Here is a 25,597-nt window from a genome sequence, read left to right as displayed (position 1 = left end):
AACATAACCTCACATCCAAATATGAATATAACAGGAAGAAATAATCACTATTCCTTAATATCTCTCAACATCAATGGCCTCAACTCCCCAATAAAAAGACATAGATTAACAAACTGGATACGCAATGAGGACCCTGCATTCTGCTGCCTACAGGAAACACACACCTCAGAGACAAAGACAGACACTACCTCAGAGTGAAAGGCTGGAAAACAACTTTCCAAGCAAATGGTCTGAAGAAGCAAGCTGGAGTAGCCATTCTAATATCAAATAAAATCAATTTTCAAGTAAAAGTCGTCAAAAAAGATGAGGAAGGACACTTCATATTCATCAAAGGAAAAATCCACCAAGATGAACTCTCAATCCTAAATATCTATGCCCCAAATACAAGGGCACCTACATACGTAAAAGAAACCTTACTAAAGCTCAAAACACACATTGCACCTCACACAATAATAGTAGGAGATTTCAACACCCCACTCTCATCAATGGACAGATCATGGAAACAGAAATTATACAGAGACGTAGACAGACTAAGAGAAGTCATGAGCCAAATGGACTTAACAGATATTTAGGATAGAACATTCTATCCTAAAGCAGAAGGATATACCTTCTTCTCAGCTCCTCATGATACTTTCTCCAAAATTGACCATATAATTCGTCAAAAAACGGGCCTCAACAGGTACAGAAAGATAGGAATAATCCCATGTGTGCTATCGGACCACCAGGGACTAAAACTGGTCTTCAATATCGATAAGGGAAGAATGCCCACATATACGTGGAAATTGAACAATGCTCTACTCAATGATAACCTGGTCAAGGAAGAAATAAAGAAAGAAATTGAAAACTTTTTTGAATTTAATGAAAATGAAGGTACAACATACCCAAACTTATGGGACACAATGAAAGCTGTGCTAAGAGGAAAACTCATAGTGCTGAGTGCCTGCAGAAAGAAACAGGAAAGAGCATATGTCAGCAGCTTGACAGCACACCTAAAAGCTCTAGAACAAAAAGAAGCAAATACACCCAGGAGGAGTAGAAGGCAGGAAATAATCAAACTCAGAGCTGAAATCAACCAAGTAGAAACAAAAAGGACCATACAAAGAATCAACAAAACCAAAAGTTGGTTCTTTGAGAAAATCAACAAGATAGATAAACCCTTAGCCAGACTAACGAGAGGACACAGAGAGTGTGTCCAAATTAACAAAATCAGAAATGAAAAGGGAGACATAACTACAGATTCAGAGGAAATTCAAAAAATCATCAGATCTTACTATAAAAGCCTATATTCAACAAAACTTGAAAATCTACAGGAAATGGACAATTTCCTAGACAGATACCAGGTATCGAAGTTAAATCAGGAACAGATAAACCAGTTAAACAACCCCATAACTCCTAAGGAAATAGAAGCAGTCATTAAAGGTCTCGAACCAAAAAGAGCCCAGGTCCAGACGGGTTTAGTGCAGAATTCTATCAAACCTTCATAGAAGACCTCATACCAACACTGTCCAAACTATTCCACAAAATTGAAACAGATGGATCACTACCGAACTCCTTCTATGAAGCCACAATTACTCTTATACCTAAACCACACAAAGACACAACAAAGAAAGAGAACTTCAGACCAATTTCCCTTATGAATATCGACGCAAAAGTACTCAATAAAAGTCTGGCAAACCGAATCCAAGAGCACATCAAAACAATCATCCACCATGATCAAGTAGGTTTCATCCCAGGCATGCAGGGATGATTTAATATATGGAAAACCATCAATGTGATCCATTATATAAACAAACTGAAGGAATAAAACCACATGATCATTTCATTAGATGCTGAGAAAGCATTTGACAAAATTCATCACACCTTCATGATAAAAGTCCTGGAAAGAATAGGAATTCAAGGTCCATACCTAAACATAGTAAAAGCCATATATGGCAAACCAGTCGCTAACATTAAACTAAATGAACAGAAACTTGAAGCAATCCCACTAAAATCAGGGACTAGACAAGGCTGCCCACTCTCTCCCTACTTATTCAATATAGTTCTTGAAGTTCTAGCCAGAGCAATCAGACAACAAAAGGAGATCAAGGGGATACAGATCGGAAAAGAAGAGGTCAAAATATCACTATTTGCAGATGACATGATAGTATATTTAAGTGATCCCAAAAGTTCCACCAGAGAACTACTAAAGCTGATAAACAACTTCAGCAAAGTGGCTGGGTATAAAATTAACTCAAATAAATCAGTTGCCTTCCTCTATACAAAAGAGAAACAAGCCGAGAAAGAAATTAGGGAAACGACACCCTTCATAATAGACCCAAATAATATAAAGTACCTCGGTGTGACTTTAACCAAGCAAGTAAAAGATCTGTACAATAAGAACTTCAAGACACTGAGGAAAGAAATTGAAGAAGACCTCAGAAGATGGAAAGATCTCCCATGCTCATGGATTGGCAGGATTAATATAGTAAAAATGGCCATTTTACCAAAAGCAATCTACAGATTCAATGCAATCCCCATCAAAATACCAATCCAATTCTTCAAAGAGTTAGACAGAACAATTTGCAAATTCATCTGGAATAACAAAAAACCCAGGATAGCTAAAGCTATCCTCAACAATAAAAGGACTTCAGGGGGAATCACTATCCCTGAACTCAAGCAGTATTACAGAGCAATAGTGATAAAAACTGCATGGTATTGGTACAGAGACAGACAGATAGACCAATGGAATAGAATTGAAGACCCAGAAATGAACCCACACACCTATGGTCACTTGATTTTTGACAAAGGAGCCAAAACCATCCAATGGAAAAAAGATAGCATTTTCAGCAAATGGTGCTGCTTCAACTGGAGGGCAACATGTAGAAGAATGCAGATCGATCCATGCTTATCACCCTGTACAAAGCTTAAGTCCAAGTGGATCAAGGACCTCCACATCAAACCAGACACACTCAAACTAATAGAAGAAAAACTAGGGAAGCATCTGGAACACATGGGCACTGGAAAAAATTTCCTGAACAAAACACCAATGGCTTATGCTCTAAGATCAAGAATCGACAAATGGGACCTCATAAAACTGCAAAGCTTCTGTAAGGCAAAGGACACTGTCGTTAGGACAAAACGGCAACCAACAGATTGCGAAAAGATCTTTACCAATCCTACATCAGATAGAGGCTTTATATCCAAATATACAAAGAACTCAAGAAGTTAGACCGCAGGGTGACAAATAACCCTATTAAAAAATGGGTTCAGAGCTAAACAAACAATTCACAACTGAGGAATGCCAAATGGCTGAGAAACACCTAAAGAAATGTTCAACATCTTTAGTCATAAGGGAAATGCAAATCAGGGGTTGGGGATTTAGCTCAGTGGTAGAGCACTTGCCTAGGAAGCACAAGGCCCTTGGTTCGGTCCCCAGCTCCAAAAAAAAAGGAAAAAAAAAAAAATCAAAACAACCTTGAGATTTCACCTCACACCAGTGAGAATGGCTAAGATCAAAAACTCAGGTGATTGGGGTTGGGGATTTAGCTCAGTGGTAGAGCGCTTGCCTAGCAAGCGCAAGGCCCTGGGTTTGGTCCCCAGCTCCGAAAAAAAGAAAAAAAAAAAAAAAAAAAAAAAAACTCAGGTGGCAGCAAATGCTGGGGAGGATGTGGAGAAAGAGGAACACTCCTCCATTGTTGGTGGGATTGCAAACTGGTACAACCACTCTGGAAATCAGTCTGGAGGTTCCTCAGAAGATTGGACAAGGAATTACCTGAGGACCCAGCTATACCTCTCTAGGGCATATACCCAAAAGATGCCCCAACATGTAACGAAGACACATGCTCCACTATGTTCATAGCAGCCTTATGTATAATAGCCAGAAGCTGGAAAGAACCCAGATGCCCTTCAACAGATGAATGGGTACAGAAAATGTGGTACATCTACACAATGGAATATTACTCACCTATCAAAAACAATGACTTTATGAAGTTCATAGGCAAATGGAGATAACTCGAAAAGATCATCCTGAGTTAGGTAACCCAATCACAGAAAAACACACATGGTATGCACTAATTGATAAGTGGCTATTAGCCCAAATGCTTGAATTACCCTAGATGCACAGAACACATGAGACTCAAGGAGGATGATCAAAATGAGAATGTTTCACTCCTTCTTTAAAAGAGGAACAAGAATACCCTTGGGAGGAAATAGGGAGGCAAAGTTTAGAACAGAGGCAGAAGGAACACTCATTCAGAGCCTGCCCCACATGTGGCCCATACATATACAGCCACCAAACTAGATAAGTTGGATGAAACAAAGAAGTGCAGGCCGACAGGAGCCGGATGTAGATCTCTCCTGAGAGACACAGCCAGAATACAGCAAATACATAGGCGAACGCCAGCAGCAAACCACTGCACTGAGAATGGGACTCCCGTTGAAGGAATCAGAGAAAGGACTGGAAGAGCTTGAAGGGGCTTGAGACCCCATATGAACAACAATGCCAACCAACCAAAGCTTCCAGGGACTAAGCCACTACCTGACTGACCCTGGGCTCCAACCTCATAGGTAGCAATGAATAGCCTAGTAAGAGCACCAGTGGAAGGGGAAGCCCTTGGTCCTGCCAAGACTGAACCCCCAGTGAATGTGATTGTTGGGGGGAGGGCAGTAATGGGGGGAGAATGGGGAGGGGAACTGCCATGGAGAAGGATATGGGGAGGGCTTACGGGATGTTGGCCTGGAAACCAGGACGGGGAATAACAATTGAAATGTAAATAAGAAATACTCAAGTTCATAAAGATAAAAAAAAATTTTTTAAAAACTAAAAAAAAAAAAAAAGAATTTCATAACCAACAAAATTTATTGTCTAATTTTAGCTACATTTTTTATAGAGACATTTTTATTTCACCAAAAGTATCATTTATGCTTTTGTTCATTTTTAAATTAAAAGTTTCATAATGTTTCCCCAGTTTACAAATAAAAACATATTTAAGAAAAAAAACTACAGTTAAGAAAAAAGAAGATAAAAAAGAGATAGCATGTGAATAAAGTTCAGACCCAACATCCTACTTTAACAGGTAACTAGCCTTCAAAGACAAAGAGTAGGGTTTTTAGTAAAAAGGGAAAGCAATATGTAAGCCATGCAGAGTGGGTGTCAGGCAGAGTGTAGGTTGTGACAAAGCAACAAAGGGATCAGAAACCAGGGAATTTATGTAAAATACCCATGATTGTAACAACCTCCCTTCTACTATCCAAATCTCAGCATCCCTGGAACTAGTTTTGTTACCTACACTATACCTTATCTGATAGCAAAAGAATGCAAAATCTGTCCTGGAAAAAAAACAAAACTGTATATTCAGAAACACTCTAAATGGAGTCAAAGATAAAGATGTGCTACCCAGTTAATCACCCTACCATGCAGCCCTACACATATGCCCATTTACCAGTGAGTCCAAAGCTAAGGATCAGCAGATAATAAAGACAGCATCCGAGAGGAAAGCACCTACGACAAACAGTAATCTGTAAAGAACACCGAACAGTTCAAAAGAACAGATAAACAAGAAAATTATTCACTTTCCTTCTAATTTATTTATTTTGGGGGGGTATCAATTTAAATAGTTTTATTATTCCATGTTACTTGTTTTGGGTCTCTCTGGAACAATGCTATATCCTCTACTTGGACTGACTTAATTCACCTATTCAATGGTGGGGCCTGAAGAAGCACCACCAGATGGAGGAGCTACTCCACCAGGGAAGCCACCCGCGCTCTGGTACAGCTTGGTAATGAGAGCTGCAGACCTTCTCCAGTTCTTTGTGCTGATGCTCAAATTCCTCCTTCTCTGCAGTCTGGCTCTGATCCCAGCCAGCTGATGACTTCATTGCACTTGTCAAGAATCTTCTGTTTGGGGCTGGAGAGGTGGCTCAGTGGTTAGGAGCACTGACTGGTCTTCCAGAGGTCCTGAGTTCAAATCCCAGCAACCACATGGTGGCTCACAACCATCTGTAATGAGATCTGATACCCTCTTCTGGTGTGTCTGAAGACAGCTACAGTGTACTTACATATAAATAAGTAAATAAATAAATAAATAAATATTTAAAAAAAAGAATCTTCTGTTTGTCCTCATCATTGACCTTGCCTTGAAGCTTCTCATCTTCAACAGTTGCTTTCATGTTGAAGGCATGAGACTCCAGCGAGTTCTTAGAGGAAACCTTCTCTCTGCTTCTCATCCTCAGCTTTGTACTTCTCAGCTTCTTGGACCATGCACTCAATATCCTCCTTACTCAAGTGGCCCTTGTCATTGGTGATGGTGATCCTGTTCTCCTTTCCTGTGCTCTTATCTACAGCAGAAACATTGAGGATGCCATTGGCGTCAATGTCAAAAGTAACCTCCTTCTGAGGAACCCCACAGGGTGCTGGAGGTGCCTGTGAGCTCAAACTTCCCAAGCAGGTTGTTGTCCTTGGTCATGGCCCTTTCACCTTCATACACCTGGATGAGTACACCTGGCTGGTTGTCAGAGTAGGTGGTAAGAGTCTGGGTCTGCTTGGTAGGAATGGGGGTATTACGCTTGATGAGGACAGTCATGACTCCACCAGCAGTTTCAGTCCCAAGGGAAAGAGGAGTGACATCCAAGAGCAGCAAATCCTGAACATTCTCAGACTTGTCTCCAGATAGAATGGCTGCCTGGACAGCTGCACCATAGGCAACGGCTTCATCGGGTTAATGCTCTCATTCAGTTCTTTTCCACTGATGAAGTCTTGCAGAAGTTTCTGGATCTTGGGGATTCTGGTAGAACCACCCACCAGGACAATATCATGGATCTGTGACTTGTCTAGTTTGGCATCTCGAAGGGCCTTCTCTACAGGGTCCAGTGTGCCACGGAACAGGTCAGCATTCAACTCCTCAAATCGAGCATGGGTAATGGGAGGTGTAGAAGTCAATTCCCTCATAGAGAGAATCAATTTCCATACTGGCCTGGGTGCTGGAAGAGAGGGTGTGCTTTGCCCGCTCACAGCAGTGCAGAGACGCCGGACAGCTCTCTTGTTCTCACTGACATCCTTCTTGTGCTTTCGCTTAAACTCAGCAATGAAATGGTTGACCATTCAGTTGTCAAACTCTTCTCCACCCAAGTGGGTATCTCCAGCTGATGTTATGACTTCAAAAATTCCATCCTTGATAGTGAGGACTGACACATCAAAAGTGCCACCTCCCAAGTCAGAAATCAGCACAGTCCTTTCAGCTCCGACCTCCTTATCTAAGCCACAGGCAATAGCAGCAGCAGTTGGCTCACTGATAACTGGGAGTACACTGAGGCCAGCACCAGTTCAGCATCTCTTGTTGCCTGCTGCTGAGAGTCACTGAAGTAAGCTGGCACTGTGACCACGGCATTGGTAACAGTCTTTCCAAGGTAAGCTTCTGCAGTTTTCTTCATCTTTGTCAGAACCATTGAGGACATTTCCTCTGGGTAGAAACTTTTTGTCTCCCCTTTGTATTCAACTTGGTCTGTGGGCCTGCCTGCATCGTTCACCACCATGAAGGGCCAGTGCTTCATGTCAGACTGAACAACAGCATCGTCGAACCTATGTCCGATCAGACGTTTGCCATCAAAAACTGTGTTGGTGGGGTTTGTTGCAACCTGATTCTTGGCTGCATCCCCAATTAATTGTTCTGTGTCGGTGAAAGCAACATAGCTTGGCATGGTGTGGTTACTCTGGTCATTGGCAATTATTTCTACCTTTCCATGCTGGAAGACACCCACACAGGAGTAGGTGGTGCTGAGATCAATGCCAACTGCAGGTCATGGTTGCTTGCGTGTAGGCCTAGCTGTGCTGACAACGACGAGACCACACAGAGACCCAGGAGCTGGCTCGGTGTTCAATAATTTATTTATTTTTATGTGTATGTATACTCTGTGTGCATGTACACCTGCAGGCCAGAAGACAGCAGCAGATCATATTACAGATGGTTGTGAGCCACCATGTGGTTCCTGGAATTTGAACTCAGGACCTCTGGAAGAGCAGCCAATGCCCTTAACCACTGAGTCATCTCTCCAGAACCCCACTAAAAAGAAAACTGTCAATCTTCAGAGAGGTCAATAAGAGTTTATCTTATAAAAAAGTTAATGCAATGTGGAGCTTCCATTTTAACAGAAATTTACTTTAAATTAATATAAATAACATGTAAAAAGGAAAGAAAGGAGAGTAAAATAATGGAGTGAGCAAAACTCAGGGCTATTATACTGATGGATTACAATATAAAGCACACTAGTCAGTGCAGTGCTCCCAGAGTTGGCACTTCTGAAGCAACACAACAAGAGAAGCGGCCTGGTGCTCCCGAGATGAGTCGGGAACAGAAGATTTGGCAGAGGAACGGAGTTACGCAGTACCATAGATGGCTCCCTGTTTGTAACTTCTCACACTGACTTCTAGTCCAGACAACCTCTAGACACACAGAAATGAAAACATATATAGATTTGAAGGAAGACAGTTAGCCAAGTACCCACTGTAGGAGGCAACATCTGGCAAGGTGGAGCAGTGAGCACAGGAGATCAACGGAGCCCTGGGAGAGGAGCGTTCTGAGACAGTTTTAGTGGATGCAAGATCTCAAAACTTTTCTAACAATGGTAAAATATAAACTGTGGTTTTTATTTTGGTGACATTTGCACTAACGGATAAAAATAGATAATAGGTAAAAATGTGAGCGCCTGGACACAATTCAAGGCAGAAATAGCTAAAAAAAAAATTCATTATATTCTTAACCTCCAGCAAAAAGGAACATTGGGAAGAACCTCATTGAACTAGTAGCAAAAAGCACAAATTTCACTGACCTGCTCCCTTGCCTTCATGCACTGCATGAGTAATCATCAGATGAAATGGGAGCATCTATGTAGCAGCACTTCTACTCAGACAAGTATTTGGGTGGTCTGAACACACACTGATTGAGTCGCATACTGGATTAGCCACTTTCCCCCCACTCAACTCCATTTTTACTTAGATGATTTAATCTTTATTAAGTCTTAAGTATCTGGAGGATATTTTAGAAACTACAAAGTGAGCCTGTTGCTTCAAGAACTATAGCTGGCTGTATTTGTCAATGATAATTTAGGAATTCCACAAATTAGAAATTTAGAAAACTTGCATCCTCTCCTATTGAGTCTGATAGCTTCCTAATACTAATGGTGACACTGTATGCTGCACTTTAAAATAATGCTCCACTAATAATTTACGGAACCCTATTTTCCAAATGGAGAATAAGACTCTTCCAAGTTCAATGTAAGACTGACAAGAAAAGGTTTAATGGTGGAATTTTAAACACCTCAATGAGAGGAACTCTACCACTCAGATGGGATTTGGTGACATAGGCCTTTACCCCAGGTAACTCTGTGGAGTTTCAGGGCAGCCTGCTTTAACATTTCCAGCCCAGCTAAGGATATACATGTAAGGGGAGGTTCTGATGCTAACCGTGTTCCCCAATTGGTTCTTCATTTGTCCATAAAGAAGGCCAGGGCTAATTGATGGGTAAAGGGTACAGGTGGAACTTCTGGGTCCCAGGAGGAAAAAACAGACACAAGGAAGGAAAAGGGTCTTTTCTGCCATGCTTTGGAAGAAGGAGGACACAGTAATCATGTAAGACCTCAAGGGTAGCTTGGGCCTGAGGCCTCTGCTACTGGCGATGGCCAAGGATGTTAGGCAGGGGCTAGGTGGAACAAGCCACCAAGTTTAGGGCAGGAGCAGAGATGGAGCGAAGGGCAATGGTGTCTAGTAAGGAAGTTATAGGGTAACAAAACAAGCTGTGTGTGTTTCTTTTGTCCTCGGATTCAAGGGGCTTGGGAGTGGGCTGGTAGTGTGACCCCCTCCTGGAGCAGACAATCCTAGAGCTAAAAGCAGAAAAACCAAAAGGGAGGGGCTAGAAGCACGGTCGCAGTCCAGGGAAAGGCGGTATTGATATATATTACTACACGTAACATACACAATGAGACCCTGTCTCAAAAAAGCATATACCTCTCTCAAGTTTTGGCATAGTATCAGAGAACACCCATTCATGATTATCAAAACACATCATATTCCTTAGCGAAGACCACACAGCACAGCAGATTAGTACATAGGAAGAAATGAGACTTGTAAAGCTACATGAGACACAGTGGTAACACCTGAAACCCCAGCACTTTAGAGGCGTAAGCAAGAGGGCTGCAAATTCTAGGTATCTCAAGCAGCATAGTAAGATCCTATTCAAGAATAAAGAAAAAACAGAAAGCTAGCTGGGCATTTGGTACACATATTTATTCCCAGAACTGAGAGGCAGAGACAGAGGGATCTCTTTGTGAGATTCATGCCAGCCTGGTTTTTACATAGTAAGTGCCATGCCAGCCTTAGCTATACAGTGGACCCATCTCAGAACAACAGCAACAAAAGGCTGAGGGTGTCGCTCAGCAGTCTAGCACAAAAGTTCATAAGTTCAATCACCAGACCCACACAAAACACACCCTCAGGTCAGGAAATGCAAATCAATACTAATGTTCTCATAAAAATCCCTCTTCTTTTGAAAGGTGTTTTTATAATAAGTATTCTCAAAATGTACTTGGTTTGTTTTTATTTCTATAAATGAATTAGTAAATATTTAAACTTTTCATAGTTTAAATTTTTAATCTAATTATTATTACATGTAAGTCATATAAAAAGAATTTGGATCCTGTGCTACCTTGAATGAGAATGGCCCCTATAGACTCATATTTTGAAGATTTGGTCCACAATTTGTGGAGCTGGACTTTTTTGGAAAGGATTAGGGGTTGTGGCCTTGTTTGAGGAGCCTTGGAAAATAAGGTCCAAGCAACAGGCCCAAAGGGGATCCAGCTCAAGGGGAGGCCCCAAGACCTGACACCATTACTGAGGCTATGGAGTGTTCACAAAAAGGGACCTATCGTGACTGCCCTCCAAAAGATTCAATAAGCAGCTGAAAGAGTCAGATACAGCTATGTGTACCTAACCAATGACAGAAGCTGCTGACCCCTCTAGCTGAATTAGGGAAAAGTTGGAAGAAGCTGAGGAGGAGGGCAACACTGTAGGAAGACCAGCAGTCTCAATTAACCTGGACCCACGAGATCTCTCAGACACTGATCACCAACCAGGCAGCATACACCAGCTGAGATGAGGCCTCCAACACATACACAGCAGAGGACTGCCAGGTCTGAGTTCAGTCAGAGAAGATGCACCTAACCCTCAAGAGACTGGAGGCCCAGGGAGTTCAGAGGTCTGGTGGGGTGGGGACAACCTCATGGAGACGGGGATAGGGGGTATGCGGGGTGAGGAAGGTATGGGATGCAGAACAGTTGGGGGGTAGACCGGGAGGGGAATAAAATCTGGAGTGTAAAAATAAATAAATAAATAAATAAATAAATAAATAAATAAATAAATAAATGAATAAATAAATATCGTGCCTAGTTGATAAAGAATGTAACAAAAATAGTTCTTCAAACTTCAAAAACAATCTACTATAAACTAATTTATGGAAGCAGATTTCTTAACTTGTATATTTTGCTCATACCTTACTAAAATTTGGAGGAGGGTTTTTGCCTCTACATAAATTTGAGAGGGCCCATACAGCATTTCTGGTGGTTGTAAGTCTGTTTGAATTTGTTAATAACCTGCCAAGAAAAGAAAAGAACTGTCATTTTATATTCACTTTTCTATTTTAACTATTTTTTAATTTTCTCTGATATAATTAATACTTAAACTGATAAAACAAAAAGAGAACTTAAAATGGATTATATTAGATCTAAACATTTAAGTTGCTAACAAACTGAAGGTAGATATCAGAGGAAATGTGCAAAATTCCTTTTGTTAAGATCATGAAAATGCTACCTTATATAAATCAGAAAGCCGGGGACAGTGTCAAACCCAGTGAAGGTCACTTACTGGTAAAGGATTTTCTCTGTTTTATTTTAACAGGTCTTACTTGGTGAGTGTGTGTGGTCTCTCTGTGTGTGTGGTCTGTGTGTGTGTGGTCTGTGTGGTGTGTGTGTGTGTGTGTGTGTGTGTGTGTGTGTGTGTGTGTGTGTGTGTAAGCCTGATAGATGAATCCTGATAGATGTTAAGAAACTGAGTATCTGAAACAAGAATGTCTTTTCTCTCAGCTCCCTAAAAAGTTATTAACAATCTTCCACACATTCCCTAAAATGTTGTATTGAATATATAATGGTTATTCTGACGGTTTGAATGAGACTGGCCCATACAGGCTTCTATTTAAATACCGGGGCTCCCTACAACTGGTGGCTGTTGGGCAAGAATTAGGAGGTGTGACCCTGATGGCAGAGGTGCATTACTGGAAATGGACTTGAGCTTTCAAAAGCCGTCCATCATCCACAGCTCACTCTCCTTCTCCTGCTTGTGCATGGGATATGACCTCTGAGCTGCTGCTCCAGCCACCATGCCTTCTCTCTGCCATGATAAACTTTAACCCTCTGACACTGTAAGTCCGATGAAACTCTTTCTTCTGTAAGATACTTAGTTCATGGTCTTTCATCATAGCAATCCAAAGTCACTCATACAATCATTTATGTTTTAGTTAATGATGTCTAAATAGGAGACTTCCAAGACAGTGACGTAACAAGTAGACGCTGCCACCAAGGCTGACAACTGAAGCTCCAGCCACAGGATTCTCACGATGGAGGAAGAGAACTGACTCCAACAGCCGTCCTACGAACACACACGAAATGAATGGAGGAAGAGAACTGACTCCAACAGCTGTCCTATGAACACACACGAAATGAATGGAGGAAGAGAACTGACTCCAACAGCCATCCTACGAACACACACAAAATGAATGGAGGAAGAGAACTGACTCCAACAGCCATCCTACGAACACACACGAAATGAATTATAGGAGACTCCGTAAAATAGTGTAAGTGTGTGTACAAAGTTTTAGGGAGAAATGGGCCCTGGGGACATCCTAATAATTCTTTATAGCTTACAAAAAGAACACACATCAAAATGAGGCATGTGGTAGTACAATTCTAGGAGTTTATTAAGGTGCTAAGGGTTTTCATAAACCTGCTAGAGATATAGAGAGCCTAGGCTGGAAACTAACAAATAAGCAAACGAGAGAGCTGCCTGGCCATTGCTGTTCTCACCAACTTTCCCAGAATTCTGGAAGGTTGTCAAGTTACAGCCTTGGAAGGATTGAAATATATCATTAACTTTTCTGGTATTTTAATTTGCCCTTGCTCAAAGCCATCTCTGTAGCCTGGCAGATGAATTTATTCAACTGTTTGGCCCCTATTCCAGAAGAAGCAGAACAAGAACATATACCTTGTTTGAAGCACTTAAACATATGTTGCTAGCTTTGTGGGGACTCTGAAAAATGGATATATGTGTTTGTCTTTATTTTGCCCATCTAAGAATGCTCTAGAGGTAGAAAAGCAGCTAAATGTCTCTTTATAAGTGCAGAAACCTAGGGCAAAAAATATACAGCAAACAAAAGACATTGAAAACATGGAAGGAAAAACTGGGGAGTGAAATGCCCTGGAGAAGTAAGCCATTTGAAAAGCTTCATGTATCAGACATCTAGATAACCATCCACATCTTCAGGTCAGAGTACACACTCAGGAAAACACTGGGGAAGGCCCCACCTTCAGGCTCAGCATAAACAGAGCATAAACATACTGAGTCACAGTAGTAACTGACTTAACTAAGTGCCTTAATATGGGTAACACCTTAACAATTTTTAAAACATCTCTTTTAGAGGACTGGACAGTCCCCAAGAGTACTAAGAGTACTTGGTGCAGGCTGGGGAGATGGCTCAGTGGTTAAGAGCACTGATTGCTCTTCCAGAGGACCTGAGTTTAATTCCCAGCAACCACGTGGTGGTTCACAACCATCTGTAATGGGGTCTGATGCCCTCTTTTGCTGTGTCTGACGACAGCTACAGTATACTCACATACATAAAATAAATAATCCTCACGTGGTGGTTCACAACCATCTGTAATGGGGTCTGATGCCCTCTTCTGCTGTGTCTGACGACAGCTACAGTATACTCACATACATAAAATAAATAATCCTTTAAAAAAAAAACTTTAAAAAAGAGTACTTGTTGCTCTTGCATACGACCCAGGTTTGATTCTCAGAATCTCCATGAACCTCTGAACTGTAAGCCAGCCCCAATTAAACGTTTTATGTATACAAGTTGCCTTGGTCATGGTGTCTCTTTACAGCAAGAAAACCCTAAGACAACACCCAAACTGGAAAACAGAAAATGAAACTACCTCTATACATATGATATATCTCATATACAAAAATCTAATAATCTATAAAACAAAAACACACATTAAGACCCAATCTCAAAAAGAAAGCTACTAGTTATAGTAGTAAATTCACAAAGTCACTAGGTATAAGATCAACATCTCAAATTAACTAAATTCCCACACATTTCCTATAAATACACTTTTTTAAATTAAGGAAACTTTTATTTACAATAAAAAAAAGATATTCCTTTGGTTGTGGTGGGGTTAAATATGAGTAAATCTATCACAAGTTGAAAACACTGCAAGAAAAAAAAAATATATATATATATATATATTTATACCATCTAACTTACTATTAAGTTTGGATCTAAAATAGTCCCCAAATATCATGCTAGCGGTACAAAGGATAATAGAACCTTTGAGATGTGATACACAGTAGAAGTTAATTAACTCACTAGAGGAATGACTTCAAGATTTGGAGACTTTGGCCCTTTCTGCATGTTAATTTTGTTTCTTGACCACTGAAAGGAAAGGTGACAGTTGCACCCTATCACACTTCCCTGAAATGATGATGATCTCTGTGGGGACACAAAGTAACTCTGCCGAGTAATCATGTACTGAAGCCTCCAAACCTGTGAGTCAAAGCCAGCCTCTCCTCCCTACAGATTTGTCACAGTGAGAGAAAGCACGCTAAATAATGGAGTGGTCTTTGTTGCCCTGTGTGGCAATTATGCTTGCACTAACAAATGCTGACCTCTGACCCAGCAGACATCTGACTACAGTTTGGGGGTGTTCAGCATCTCCTGCCTTAGTATTTTGTAAACAGTGTTCTCCGCCACCTTCTGATTGGTTAAATAAAAGGCCTATGGCCTATAGCAAAAAGCAGACTAGTAAGGTGGGACTCCAAAAACAGGAATCTGGGAAGGAGTGGGGCTAGGGAGAGGGCAGGCCAGGAAAGAAGGAGCAGTAACTAACCACCCATGTGGCAGAACTTAGCTTAGTATAAATGGGACAGTGTAGTTACGAGTTAGGAGGAAACAATGCCTAGTTATAAGGCCAAAAGCTTATAAATAAATATAGCCTCCATGCCATTATTCAGAACTGGAGTTGGCATAGAAAGGCCCAGGGATATACATACCTACAATAGAGCATAGCAACACGGTTCTTTACATGTGATCAGCTCTCCTCTTATGGCTAACTAGAAGCTGCAGTTTGCCACTACTTCTGCAATCACAAGAATATCACTCGAATACTGCTACTCCAGGAAAAGGCCAAAAGTCAAAAAAGCTTCTATGAAATGTATTTCAGTGTTAAACCATCAAACCAGTCACATGTTCAACCAATGTAAACTGGAGACTGCCTTAGAAAATTTAATCAAGGTGTAAGACTTGTTTACTAAAAACTACAAAACATTTAAAGACCTAAATAAATTACATTACAACCCATGTTGTTAAGAATGCAACCTACAGGGGCTGGAGAGATGGCTCAGCGGTTAAGAGCCCCGACTGCTCTTCCAGAGGTCCTGAGCTCAATTCCCAGCAACCACCTGGTGGCTCACAACCATCTGTAATAAGATCTGATGCCCTCTTCTGGTGTGTCTTAAGACAGCTACAGTGTACTTACATATAATGAATAAATCTTTAAAAAAAAAAAAAAAAGAGATCCAATGTCCTCCTTCTGGTGTGTCTGAAGACAGCTACAGTGTACTTATATATAATAAATGAATAAATCTTTAAAAAAAGATTTATGCAATCTAAAAAAAGAGAATGCAATCTACAGATTCAGATTTGCAATTACTTTTTCTGCAAAAACAGAATGTCATTCAGCCATAAAATGAAGTGTTAATACATGAAACAAAACAGGTGAAGGCTGAAAACAATACAGTAAGAGAAACAACCCAGACACAAAGATCATGATATAGTATTCAACTTATGACACGTAGAAAAGGTAAAGACATAAACCAGATTTTAGTTTCCAAGGACTGTGATGGTGAAGTGAGATATGACTGCCTAATGAACATTAACTCTCTGAATTGAAAAAAAAATTCAGAAAGTCCATAGTGATGATTGTTTAACACAAGAAATACACTTGGCGCCACTGAACAGAAGTACATAAGATGGCTAAGATGGGCTGGCACAGGCGCTCACTCATCCTGTAACCCCAGCAAGAGGCTGAGGTAGGAGAACTGCCATGAGGCCGTCCCAGGAAACACACAAAAGTTCGAAGGTAAAGTCCATCATGGTGGGGAAGGTCCGGCGGTATGAGTGCAAGGCAACCGCACACAGTAAACCCACCGTCCACGGGAAGCAGACGGTGGTGAATACTGGCACTCAGCTTATTTACCATTTTAACTCAGTCCAGGACTGAATAGAATTCCAGAGACAGAACAGTGCCACATAGCTCAACTGAGTTTCCAGGATCAACTACAGCAATTTAGAAACTCCAGAGCAAACATTCACAGAAGTCTGTCTCCTAGATTATGCTGTATCCTCTCAAGTTAACACTCAATATTCACCATCACACGTCGAATGCTGTTTTACTTTATCTGTATTTGAAAAGATTTTCCTCTAACAGATGAAGCCTCCGAAAGATAATTTCATTTTAAAACAAAATGATAAACCTGTTTTCTTTTGTCTATATTATATACCATGATTTGGCAAGTTTTTTTCAGCAAATCTTTTAGATTTTTCAATTCCACCGACACAAAGTAGAGCAAAAGAAAACAGGGCAACAATACAAAATTATGAAGTTAAACTACATGTGAATAAAGTTGTATTAACATAGTCTATGGAACTAAAAGACTTACATTTACTAAGAGTTAAATTCATTAGCGTCATAATAATAAAACTTCAAACAAAAATAATCATATGACATTATTAAAAATCATATATTTATTTAAACATTAGCTGAGTGAATTTCCATGTAATAGATAGATAATTCATCATTATTTTAAGGTTAGCAGCTTCCTTTAAAGTGACAGTGTCTGGTAGCTAGCCTGCTTTACTTCTTTTTTAACTTTTCAATATTACCTTTAGTTCTCTTCCCCTCTTCCTCCCAACTGAGACTGGGATTCATGTAGTAGAGAATCATCTTAAACTCCTGATCTTCCTGCTTAAACCTCCCCAATATAGGGATTACAGGTTGCCTCAGAGGACAAGGTACACTTCTCCAATTTTCAATAAAATTTTCAACTTTCTATACTCAAATTTTATATTGAAACTGTTATTTTCTAACATTCCTTCTAAAATGCATTATGTGAACATCTAGCAATACACAGTACTGTGCTTTTTATCTTCTATTAACTTAGCTTTGCTCAATTACCAACAAGGTCATTTGTAGAACATTGAAAAGAGATCAGTGGCTAACAAAAGCTTACCACTTCCTTCATAAACTACTGCTAAACTGGCAAATTAACAAGTAGCAAAATATTCTAGAAACAAAATGCTTAATTTATCTACAGATCAAATGATCAGATCAGAGAAAGATCACATGGAAAGGACAATGGCCACAAGAAGGCACAAAACAGTGAAATTGTAGCAATAGTTCAGTGGCCTGCATCCAAATGGTTCTTAATAAAGTTTAATAGTATTAAGTCATGCCAAGAAATTATTTCTATATTATTGTCTATTAGGACAAGGGGTTGAGTGGGAGAGAGAACTGGACTCTCAGAAGTGCGGACAATCCTGAGAGCTCAGGGGAGACCACCACTTCTACTCACATTCCTGGCCCAAGAGAAACCTACCTAGTGCCCACTGAATACAAGAACCTAGGAGCAGTCATCAGCAGGAACCTTCTGGTTTCTGCCAGCAACAGGAGCCAAAAGCCAGACGCCTGGAGCTCTGACACACCTGAGAGCAGAGGTATGACCAACTTGTCTGCTCCAAGCAACCCAACTGGAGGCTTCAGGACACACAGACATAGGAGTAGCTCTCTGCTCCCAGATCCAGCTGAAAGAACACAGGTCTACAGGAGTGCTGACACACAGGCCTACAGAGACCACAGAACAAGCTAACACCAGAGACAACATGATGGCCAGAGGCAAGCAAAGGAACCTAAGTAACAGAAGCCAAGACTACTTGGCTTCATCAGAGCCCAGTTCTCCCACCAAAGCAAATACTGGATATACAAACACACTGGAAAAGTAAGATGATGATGATAGAGAACTTTAAGAAGGACATAAATAACTCATTAAAGAAATACAGAACAACATAGGTGAACAAGTAGAAACTCTTAAAGAAGAAACACAAAAATTTCTTAAATTGCAGGAACACACAACCAAATAGGTGAAGGAATTGAATAAAACCATCCAGAATTTAAAATGGAAATAGAAACAATAAAAAAAGCACAAAAGGAGACAACCTGGAGATAGAAAACCTAGGGAAAAGATCAGGAGTCATAGATGCAAACATCACGAACAGAATACAAGAGATGGAAGAGAGAATCTCTGGGGCATTAGATATCATAGAAAACATTGTTACAACCATCAAAGATAATGTAAAACACAAAAAGCTCCTAAACCAAAACATCCAGGAAATCCAGGACACAATGAGAAGATCAAACCTAAGGATAACAGATATAGAAACGAAGACTCCCAACTTAAAGGGACAGTAAATATCTTCAACAAAATTATAAAAGAAAACTTCCCTAACCTCAAGAAAGAGATGCCCATAAACATACAAGAACCCTTCAGAACTCCAAATAGATTGGACCAGAAAAGAAATTCCTCCTGTCACATAATAGTTAAAACACCGAATGCACAAAACAAAGAAAGAGTATTAAAAGCAGTAAGGGAAAACGGTCAAGTAACATATAAAAGCAGACCTATCAGAATCACACCAGACTTCTCACCAGAGACTCTGAAAGCCAGAAGATCCTGGACAGATGTCATACAGACCCTAAGAGAACACAAATGCCAGCCCAGGTTACTGTATCCAGAATAACTCAATTAACATAGATGGAGAAACCAAGATATTCCATGACAAAACCAAATTTACACAATATCTTTCCACAAATCCAGTCCTACAAAGGATAATAGATGGAAACTCCAACACAAAGAGTAAAATTACACTGTAGAAAAGGCAAGAAAGTAATGTCTTTGCAATGAAACCAAAAGAAAAGAAACACAAACATAATTCCACCTCTAACAACAAAAGTAACAGGAAGGAACAGTCACTGTTCCTTAATATCTCATCATCAGTGGACTCATTGCCCAATAAAAAGACATAGACTAACAGACTGGATACGGAAAGGGGACCCAGCACTTTGCTGCAAACAGGAAACACACCTCAGAGACAAAGACAGACATTACCTCAGAATAAAAGTTTGGAAAACAACTTTCCAAGCAAATGGTTCCAAGAAACAAGCTGGAATAGCCATTGTAGTATCAAATAAGATCGACTTTCAACCAAAAGATTTCAAAAAAGATACGAACGGACACCTGATATTCATCAAAGGAAAAAAATCCACCAAGATGAACTCTCAATCCTGAATATCTCTGCTCCAAATGCAAAGGCACTTAATATTCATAAAAGAAACCTTACTAAGCTCAAATCACACATTGCACCTCACACAATAATAGTGGGAGATTTCAACATCCCACTCTCATCAATGGACAGATCATGGAAACAGAAACTAAACAGAGACATAGAGGAACTAACAGAAGTTATGAACCAAATGGATTTACCAGATATTTATAAAACGTTTCATTCTTAAAAAAAAAAAAAAAAAGAATATGCCTTCTTTTCAGTACTTCTGCAAAACTGATCATATAATCAGTCACAAGATAGGCCTCAACAAATACAAGAAGATTAAAATAATCCCATGCATCCTATCAGATCACCAGGGACTAAGTCTGGTCTTCAATAACAACAATAACAACAGAAAGCCCACATACACATGGAAGCTGAACAATGCTCTACTCAATGATAACGTGGTCAAGGAAGAAATAAAGAAAGAAATTAAAGACTTCTTAGAATTTAATGAAAATGAAGGCACAACATACACAAACTTATGGGACACAATGAAAGCAGTGCTAAGAGAAAAACTCATAGCTCTGAGAGCCTCCAAAAAGAAATTGGAGAGAGCATACGTCAACACCTTGACAGCACACCTAAAAGCTCTAGAACGAAAAGAAGCAAATACACTCAAGATGAATAGAAGACAGGAAATAATCAAATTCAAGGGTGAAATCAACCAAGTAGAAACAAAAAGACCTATACAAAGAATCACCAAAACCGGGTTGTGGATTTAGCTCAGTGGTAGAGCGCTTGCCTAGCAAGCGCAAGGCCCTGGGTTCAGTCCCCAGCTCCGAAAAAAAAGAAAAAAGAAAAAAAAAAAAAAAAGAATCACCAAAACCAGCAGCTGGTTCTCTGAGAAAATCAACAAGATACATAAACCCTTAGCCAGACTAAAAGGAGGGCAGAGAGAGTGTATCCAAATTGACAAAATCAGAAATGAAAAGGGAGACATAACAACAGAATCTGAAGAAATTCAGAAAATCATCAGAGCCTACTACAAAAGCCTATATTCAACAAAACTGGAAAATCTGGATGAAATGGATAATTTTCTAGACAGATACCAGGTACCAAACTTTAATGAGGGTCAGATAAACCATCTAAATAGTTCCATAACTCCTAAAGAAATAGAAACTATTATTAAAAGTCTCCCAACCAAAAAAAGTACAGGACCAGCAAAGTAAAGTGGCTGGGTATAAAATTAACTCAAAGAAATCAGTAGCCTTCTTCTACTAAAGGGTAAACAGGCTGAGAAAGAAATTAGGGAAATGACACCCTTCACAATAGTCACAAATAACATAAAATATCTCCGTGTGACTCTAACCAAGCAAGTGAAAGATCTGTATGACAAGAACTTCAAGTCTCTGAAGAAAGAAATTGAAGAAGATCTCAGAAAATGGAAAGACCTCCCAGGCTCATGGATTGGCAGGAGTAATATAGTAAAAATGGCCATCTTGCCAAAAGCAATCTACACATTCAATGCAATTCCCATCTAAATTCCAACTCAATTCTTCACAGAGTTAGAAAGAGTATTTTGCAAATTCATCTAGAATAACAAAAACCCAGGTTAGGGAAAACTATACTCATCAATAAAAGAACTTCTGGGGGAATCACCATCCCTGACCTCAAGCAGTATTACAGAGCAATCATGATAAAAAACTGTATGGAATTGGTACAGAGACAGGCAGGTAAATCAATGTAATAGAATGAACCCACACACCTATGGTCACTTGATCTTTGACAAAGGAGCTAAAATCATCCAGTAGAAAACAGACAGCATTTTCAACAAACGATGCTGGTACAATGGAGGTCAGCATGTAGAAGAACACAAATCGATCCATTCTTATCACCATGTACAAAGCTTAAGTCCAAGTGGATCAAGGACCTCCACATCAAACCAGATACACTCAAACTAATAGAAGAAAAAGTGGGGAAGAGCCTCAACCACGTGGCCACTGGGAAGATTTCCTGAACAGAACACCAATGGCTTATGCTCTAAGATCAAGAATCGACAAATGGGACCTCATAAAACTGCAAAGCTTCTGTAAGGCAAAGGACACTGTCATTAGGACAACATGCCACCCAACAGATTAGGAAAATATCTTTAACAATCCCACATCTGATAGAGGGCTAATATCCAATTTATACAAAGAACGCAAGAAGTTAAACTTCAGGGAGACAAATAACCCTATTAAAAAATGGGGTTCAGAGCAAAGAATTCTCAGCAGAGGAACATCGAATGGCTGAGAAGCACCTAAAGAAATGTTCAGCATCCTTGGTCATCAGGGAAATGCAAATCAAAACAACCCTGAGATTCCACCAGTCAAAATGGCTAAGATCAAAAACTCAGGTGACAGTAGATGCTGGAGAGGATGTGGAGCGAGAGGAACACTCGTCCACTGTTGGTGGGATTTCAAACTGGTGCAACTACTCTGGAAATCAGTCTGGAGGTTCCTCAGAAAATTGGACATTCCACTACCTGAGGACCCAACTATACCTCTCTTGGGCATATACGCAAAAGATGTTCCAACATATAACAAAGACACATGCTCCATTATGTTCATAGCAGCCTTATGTATAATAGCCCAAAGCTGGAAAGAACCCAGATGCCCTTTAACAGAGGAATGGATACAGAAAATGTGGTACATCTACACAATGGAATATTACTCAGCTATCGCAAACAATGCCTTCATGAAATTCATAGGCAAATGGATGGAACTGGAAAATATCATCCTCAGTGAGGTAACCCAATCACAAAAATCACACATGGTATGCACTCACTGATTAGTGGATATTAGCCTAAATGCTCGAATTACCCAAGATACAATCCACAGACCACATGAAGCTCAAGAAGAAGGACAACTAAAGAGGGAATACTTTAGTCCTCCTTAAATGGGGGAACAAAAATACTCATAGGAGGGGATAGGGAGACAAAGTTTGGAGCAGAGACTGAAGGAATGGCCATTCAGAGCCTGCCCCATCTGGGGATACAGTCCATATATATACAGCCACAAAAACTAGACAATATTGACAAAGTCAAGAAATGCATGCTGACAGGAGCCTGATATAGCTGTCTCCTGAGAGGCTCATCCAGAGTGTGACAAATACAGAGGCGAATGCTAACAGCAAACCATTGAACTGAGAACAAGGTCCCCATTGGAGGAGTTAGAGAAAGAATTGAAGGAGCTGAAAGGGCTTGTGACCCCATAAGAACAACAATAACAACCAACCAGAGCTCCCAGGGACTAAACTACTACCCAAAGGGTACACATGGACTGACCCATGGCTCCAGCTGCGTATGTAGCAAAGGATGGCCTTGTTGGGCACCAGTGGGAGGAGAAGCCCTTGGTCCTGCCAAGGCTGGAGCCCCCAGTGTAGGGGAATAGGGTGGGGAGGGGGAATGGGTGGTGTTTGGGGAGGGGGAACACCCTTACAGAAGAAGAGAAGGAGGATGGGATAGGGGGCTTATGGATGGGAAACCAGGAAAGGGAGTAACATTTCAAATGTAAATAAAAAATATCCAATTTAAAAAAAAAAAAAAAAGAACAAAGGGTTGCAGACTATAGTCTAAATGTTTACATTTATTCTATTTAACTCTCACCCTGACAAGGATAGAAAATGACACAGAGTAATACTTATTTTTCCTTCCAACCATCTCTTGTTTAGTTATTTCTTTGTAATACTTGTCATTGATACCTAAGCTAAATGTACTTTCAGTGAACGTTAATTACACTATATAAAGAAAACTGTTTCAAAAAAGTTCTGCTGTGTCTTTAAGGACCCTATGCCGTAGTGTACCGTAGTTTAAATGTGCAGCTGCTAAGAGGCTCAGCGTTTAAACACTTGCTGATCTTCCAGAGGCCAGAGTTCCTACCCCAGTACTCATGTCAGTCAGCCACTGTTCTCTAGCTGTGACACCCTCTTCCGGTCTCCTCAGTACCTGCACTCACTTGAACACATTCCCAGCACAGACACAGGCACATAAATAAAAAAATAAATTTTATAAGTAAAGCAGTCAGAGGAGAAGGCTCTTGCTCAATCACTTTAAGTAAAAAGTAAATTCCGAGCACTGAAAGAAAAACCTCTTATGTGGACATTTCAAAATCAAGTAAAAAATTCCGTAGACATCATAAATACACAACTTGTTTATTAAAGATTCTGTGCTATGAGGTTCTGTAGAGACAGAGCTGTGTGGCTGTACCTACAGAGGACCTGAGTTCCAACTTTAGCACCCACAGTCTGAATGGATCAGTGTTGCATGTAACTCTAGTTTCAGGGCATCTGACGGCCTCTTAGGCCCTGTGAACACCTGCAGTCAAGTGCACACATCCCAATGCAGAACACACGCGATATACTCAACCTTTTAATCTAAGAAGAGATCTCACGCTATGAGAACACCTCCGTGTCATTACAAAGCAGTGCATGTCCCGTTAGAATCCCATTAGCACTGACAGCATCGAGTAAATTACAACTATAGTAAGTTCAGATTAAAAGAACATAAAAGACATTTTTAAAAGAAGACAATTTGAATGGTTTTTTTGCTGCTTTCTTTTTTTTTTTTTTTTTTTTTCCGGAGCTGGGGACCGAACCCAGGGCCTTGCGGTTGCTAGGCAAGCAGTCTACCACTGAGCTAAATCCCCAACCCTTGAATGGTTTTTTTTCCCAATTTTACCTGCTTTCAAGTAATTTTAGGCCTGGTCAACATAGGCAAAAACTTTAAAATATTATTCGGGAATTTAACTGTTATATAGAAATGTACAAGTATATATTTTTTCTTCTCCAAATGTAAAATTATCTTAATTATGACAAACTGAAACAAAATACTTACTCTAAAAGAGGTGGAAGTATTTCACAATTCAAAACAAAATCCCTGCATTCTGCATTGTCGCCAGCAATGTTACCAAGTGCCCAAACCGCCTGGGAAAAATGAAAAGGACTCTTAAGACGATTTCCTAACTACGCAGGCTCTCTCTGGTAAGAGACTTTTAATATAAAAAGACAGTGAGTGTCAAGAACATGTGAAGAAACAAAAGCAAGGAAATGGGGAAAAAAATGTTAAGTGAAATTCTATATTTTAAAACCTAAGGACATTTAAAAGCTTTCCCTTGCATTCTACTGAAGAACAGTCTTTTTCCTTAGTAGAATAACCAGGTCACACAAAAGCACATGAAAACCAATACACAATGATGTTCACGACTCTATTATTAATACCAGTAAGCTAGAAATAGCAAATGTACAATTAAGGAACAGATAATAAATCGTTGAAAATGTCAAAAGATTTGTTAGATAAGCAGCAACAATTTTTTGGAAAAGTAATGCCATAAGAAAACTTTGCAATATTAATGATAAGTGAATATAACATTTCATAAAACTCAATGATAAGTGAAACAGGAGATCAACAGATGAACATGAGTAGCAAAAACAAAGTCCTCAAACTCGGGCTTCCTTCTGTGGTTTAATCACGTTGTCAAATGGTCCCTCTTAGAACAAGACTTTGAAAATTTACTCCTGAACTCTATTAAAATGACTCAACTCAAAGTAACACGATATTTATTTGTTTGAAGAAACAAAAATGTATGCCTTAAACTGTGGGACCATGAAAGGTAGTGTGGCCCCTGGTTGAGCTAAGGCTAAAAGCCCCAAAGACACTGAAGGGACAGTAGGAGCTTTGCCTGTTGCCGAGTACCAGGCCCCTGTTACTAGCCGTAGCTCCCCATAGATTTGTAGCCATCACGTATGGGCAATGCCCCAAGTCCCTTCACAGGTAGAGGACATGAATAGGCTCAAGATACATCTCCATTTTAATGAGGTATTTAAAGGCCTGGAGGTCTTAGCCAATAAGCTTTCCTTCCCATGCGCTCCTCCCTACAAAA

The 25,597-nt window shown here is 40.0% G+C and overlaps 1 protein-coding gene and 1 pseudogene across 6 annotated transcripts in view; both read right to left on the bottom strand.

Moving 5' to 3' along the window:
* Positions 1–25,597, bottom strand: part of Kpna5 (karyopherin subunit alpha 5) — a 65,147-nt gene that overhangs the window by 26,179 nt on the left and 13,371 nt on the right. For all 6 annotated transcript variants that reach the window (XR_010060651.1, XR_362222.4, XR_005497215.2 and 3 more), the window contains 2 exon segments: positions 24,553–24,641; positions 11,517–11,616 (listed from right to left, as the gene is read on the bottom strand). Coding sequence is in view for 3 of the 6 variants with exons in the window: in XM_039098595.2 (XP_038954523.1) it covers positions 11,517–11,616; positions 24,553–24,641 (189 nt within the window). In the remaining 3 variants the exon portion in view is untranslated.
* LOC103694427 (heat shock cognate 71 kDa protein pseudogene) lies at positions 5,688–7,767 on the bottom strand (annotated as a pseudogene).

The sequence above is a fragment of the Rattus norvegicus genome, chromosome 20, assembly GCF_036323735.1.
Source record: "Rattus norvegicus strain BN/NHsdMcwi chromosome 20, GRCr8, whole genome shotgun sequence".
Lineage (NCBI taxonomy): Eukaryota > Metazoa > Chordata > Mammalia > Rodentia > Muridae > Rattus > Rattus norvegicus.
Note: the sequence above shows the minus strand (reverse complement) of the source record. Positions and strands in the feature narration are given on the sequence as shown.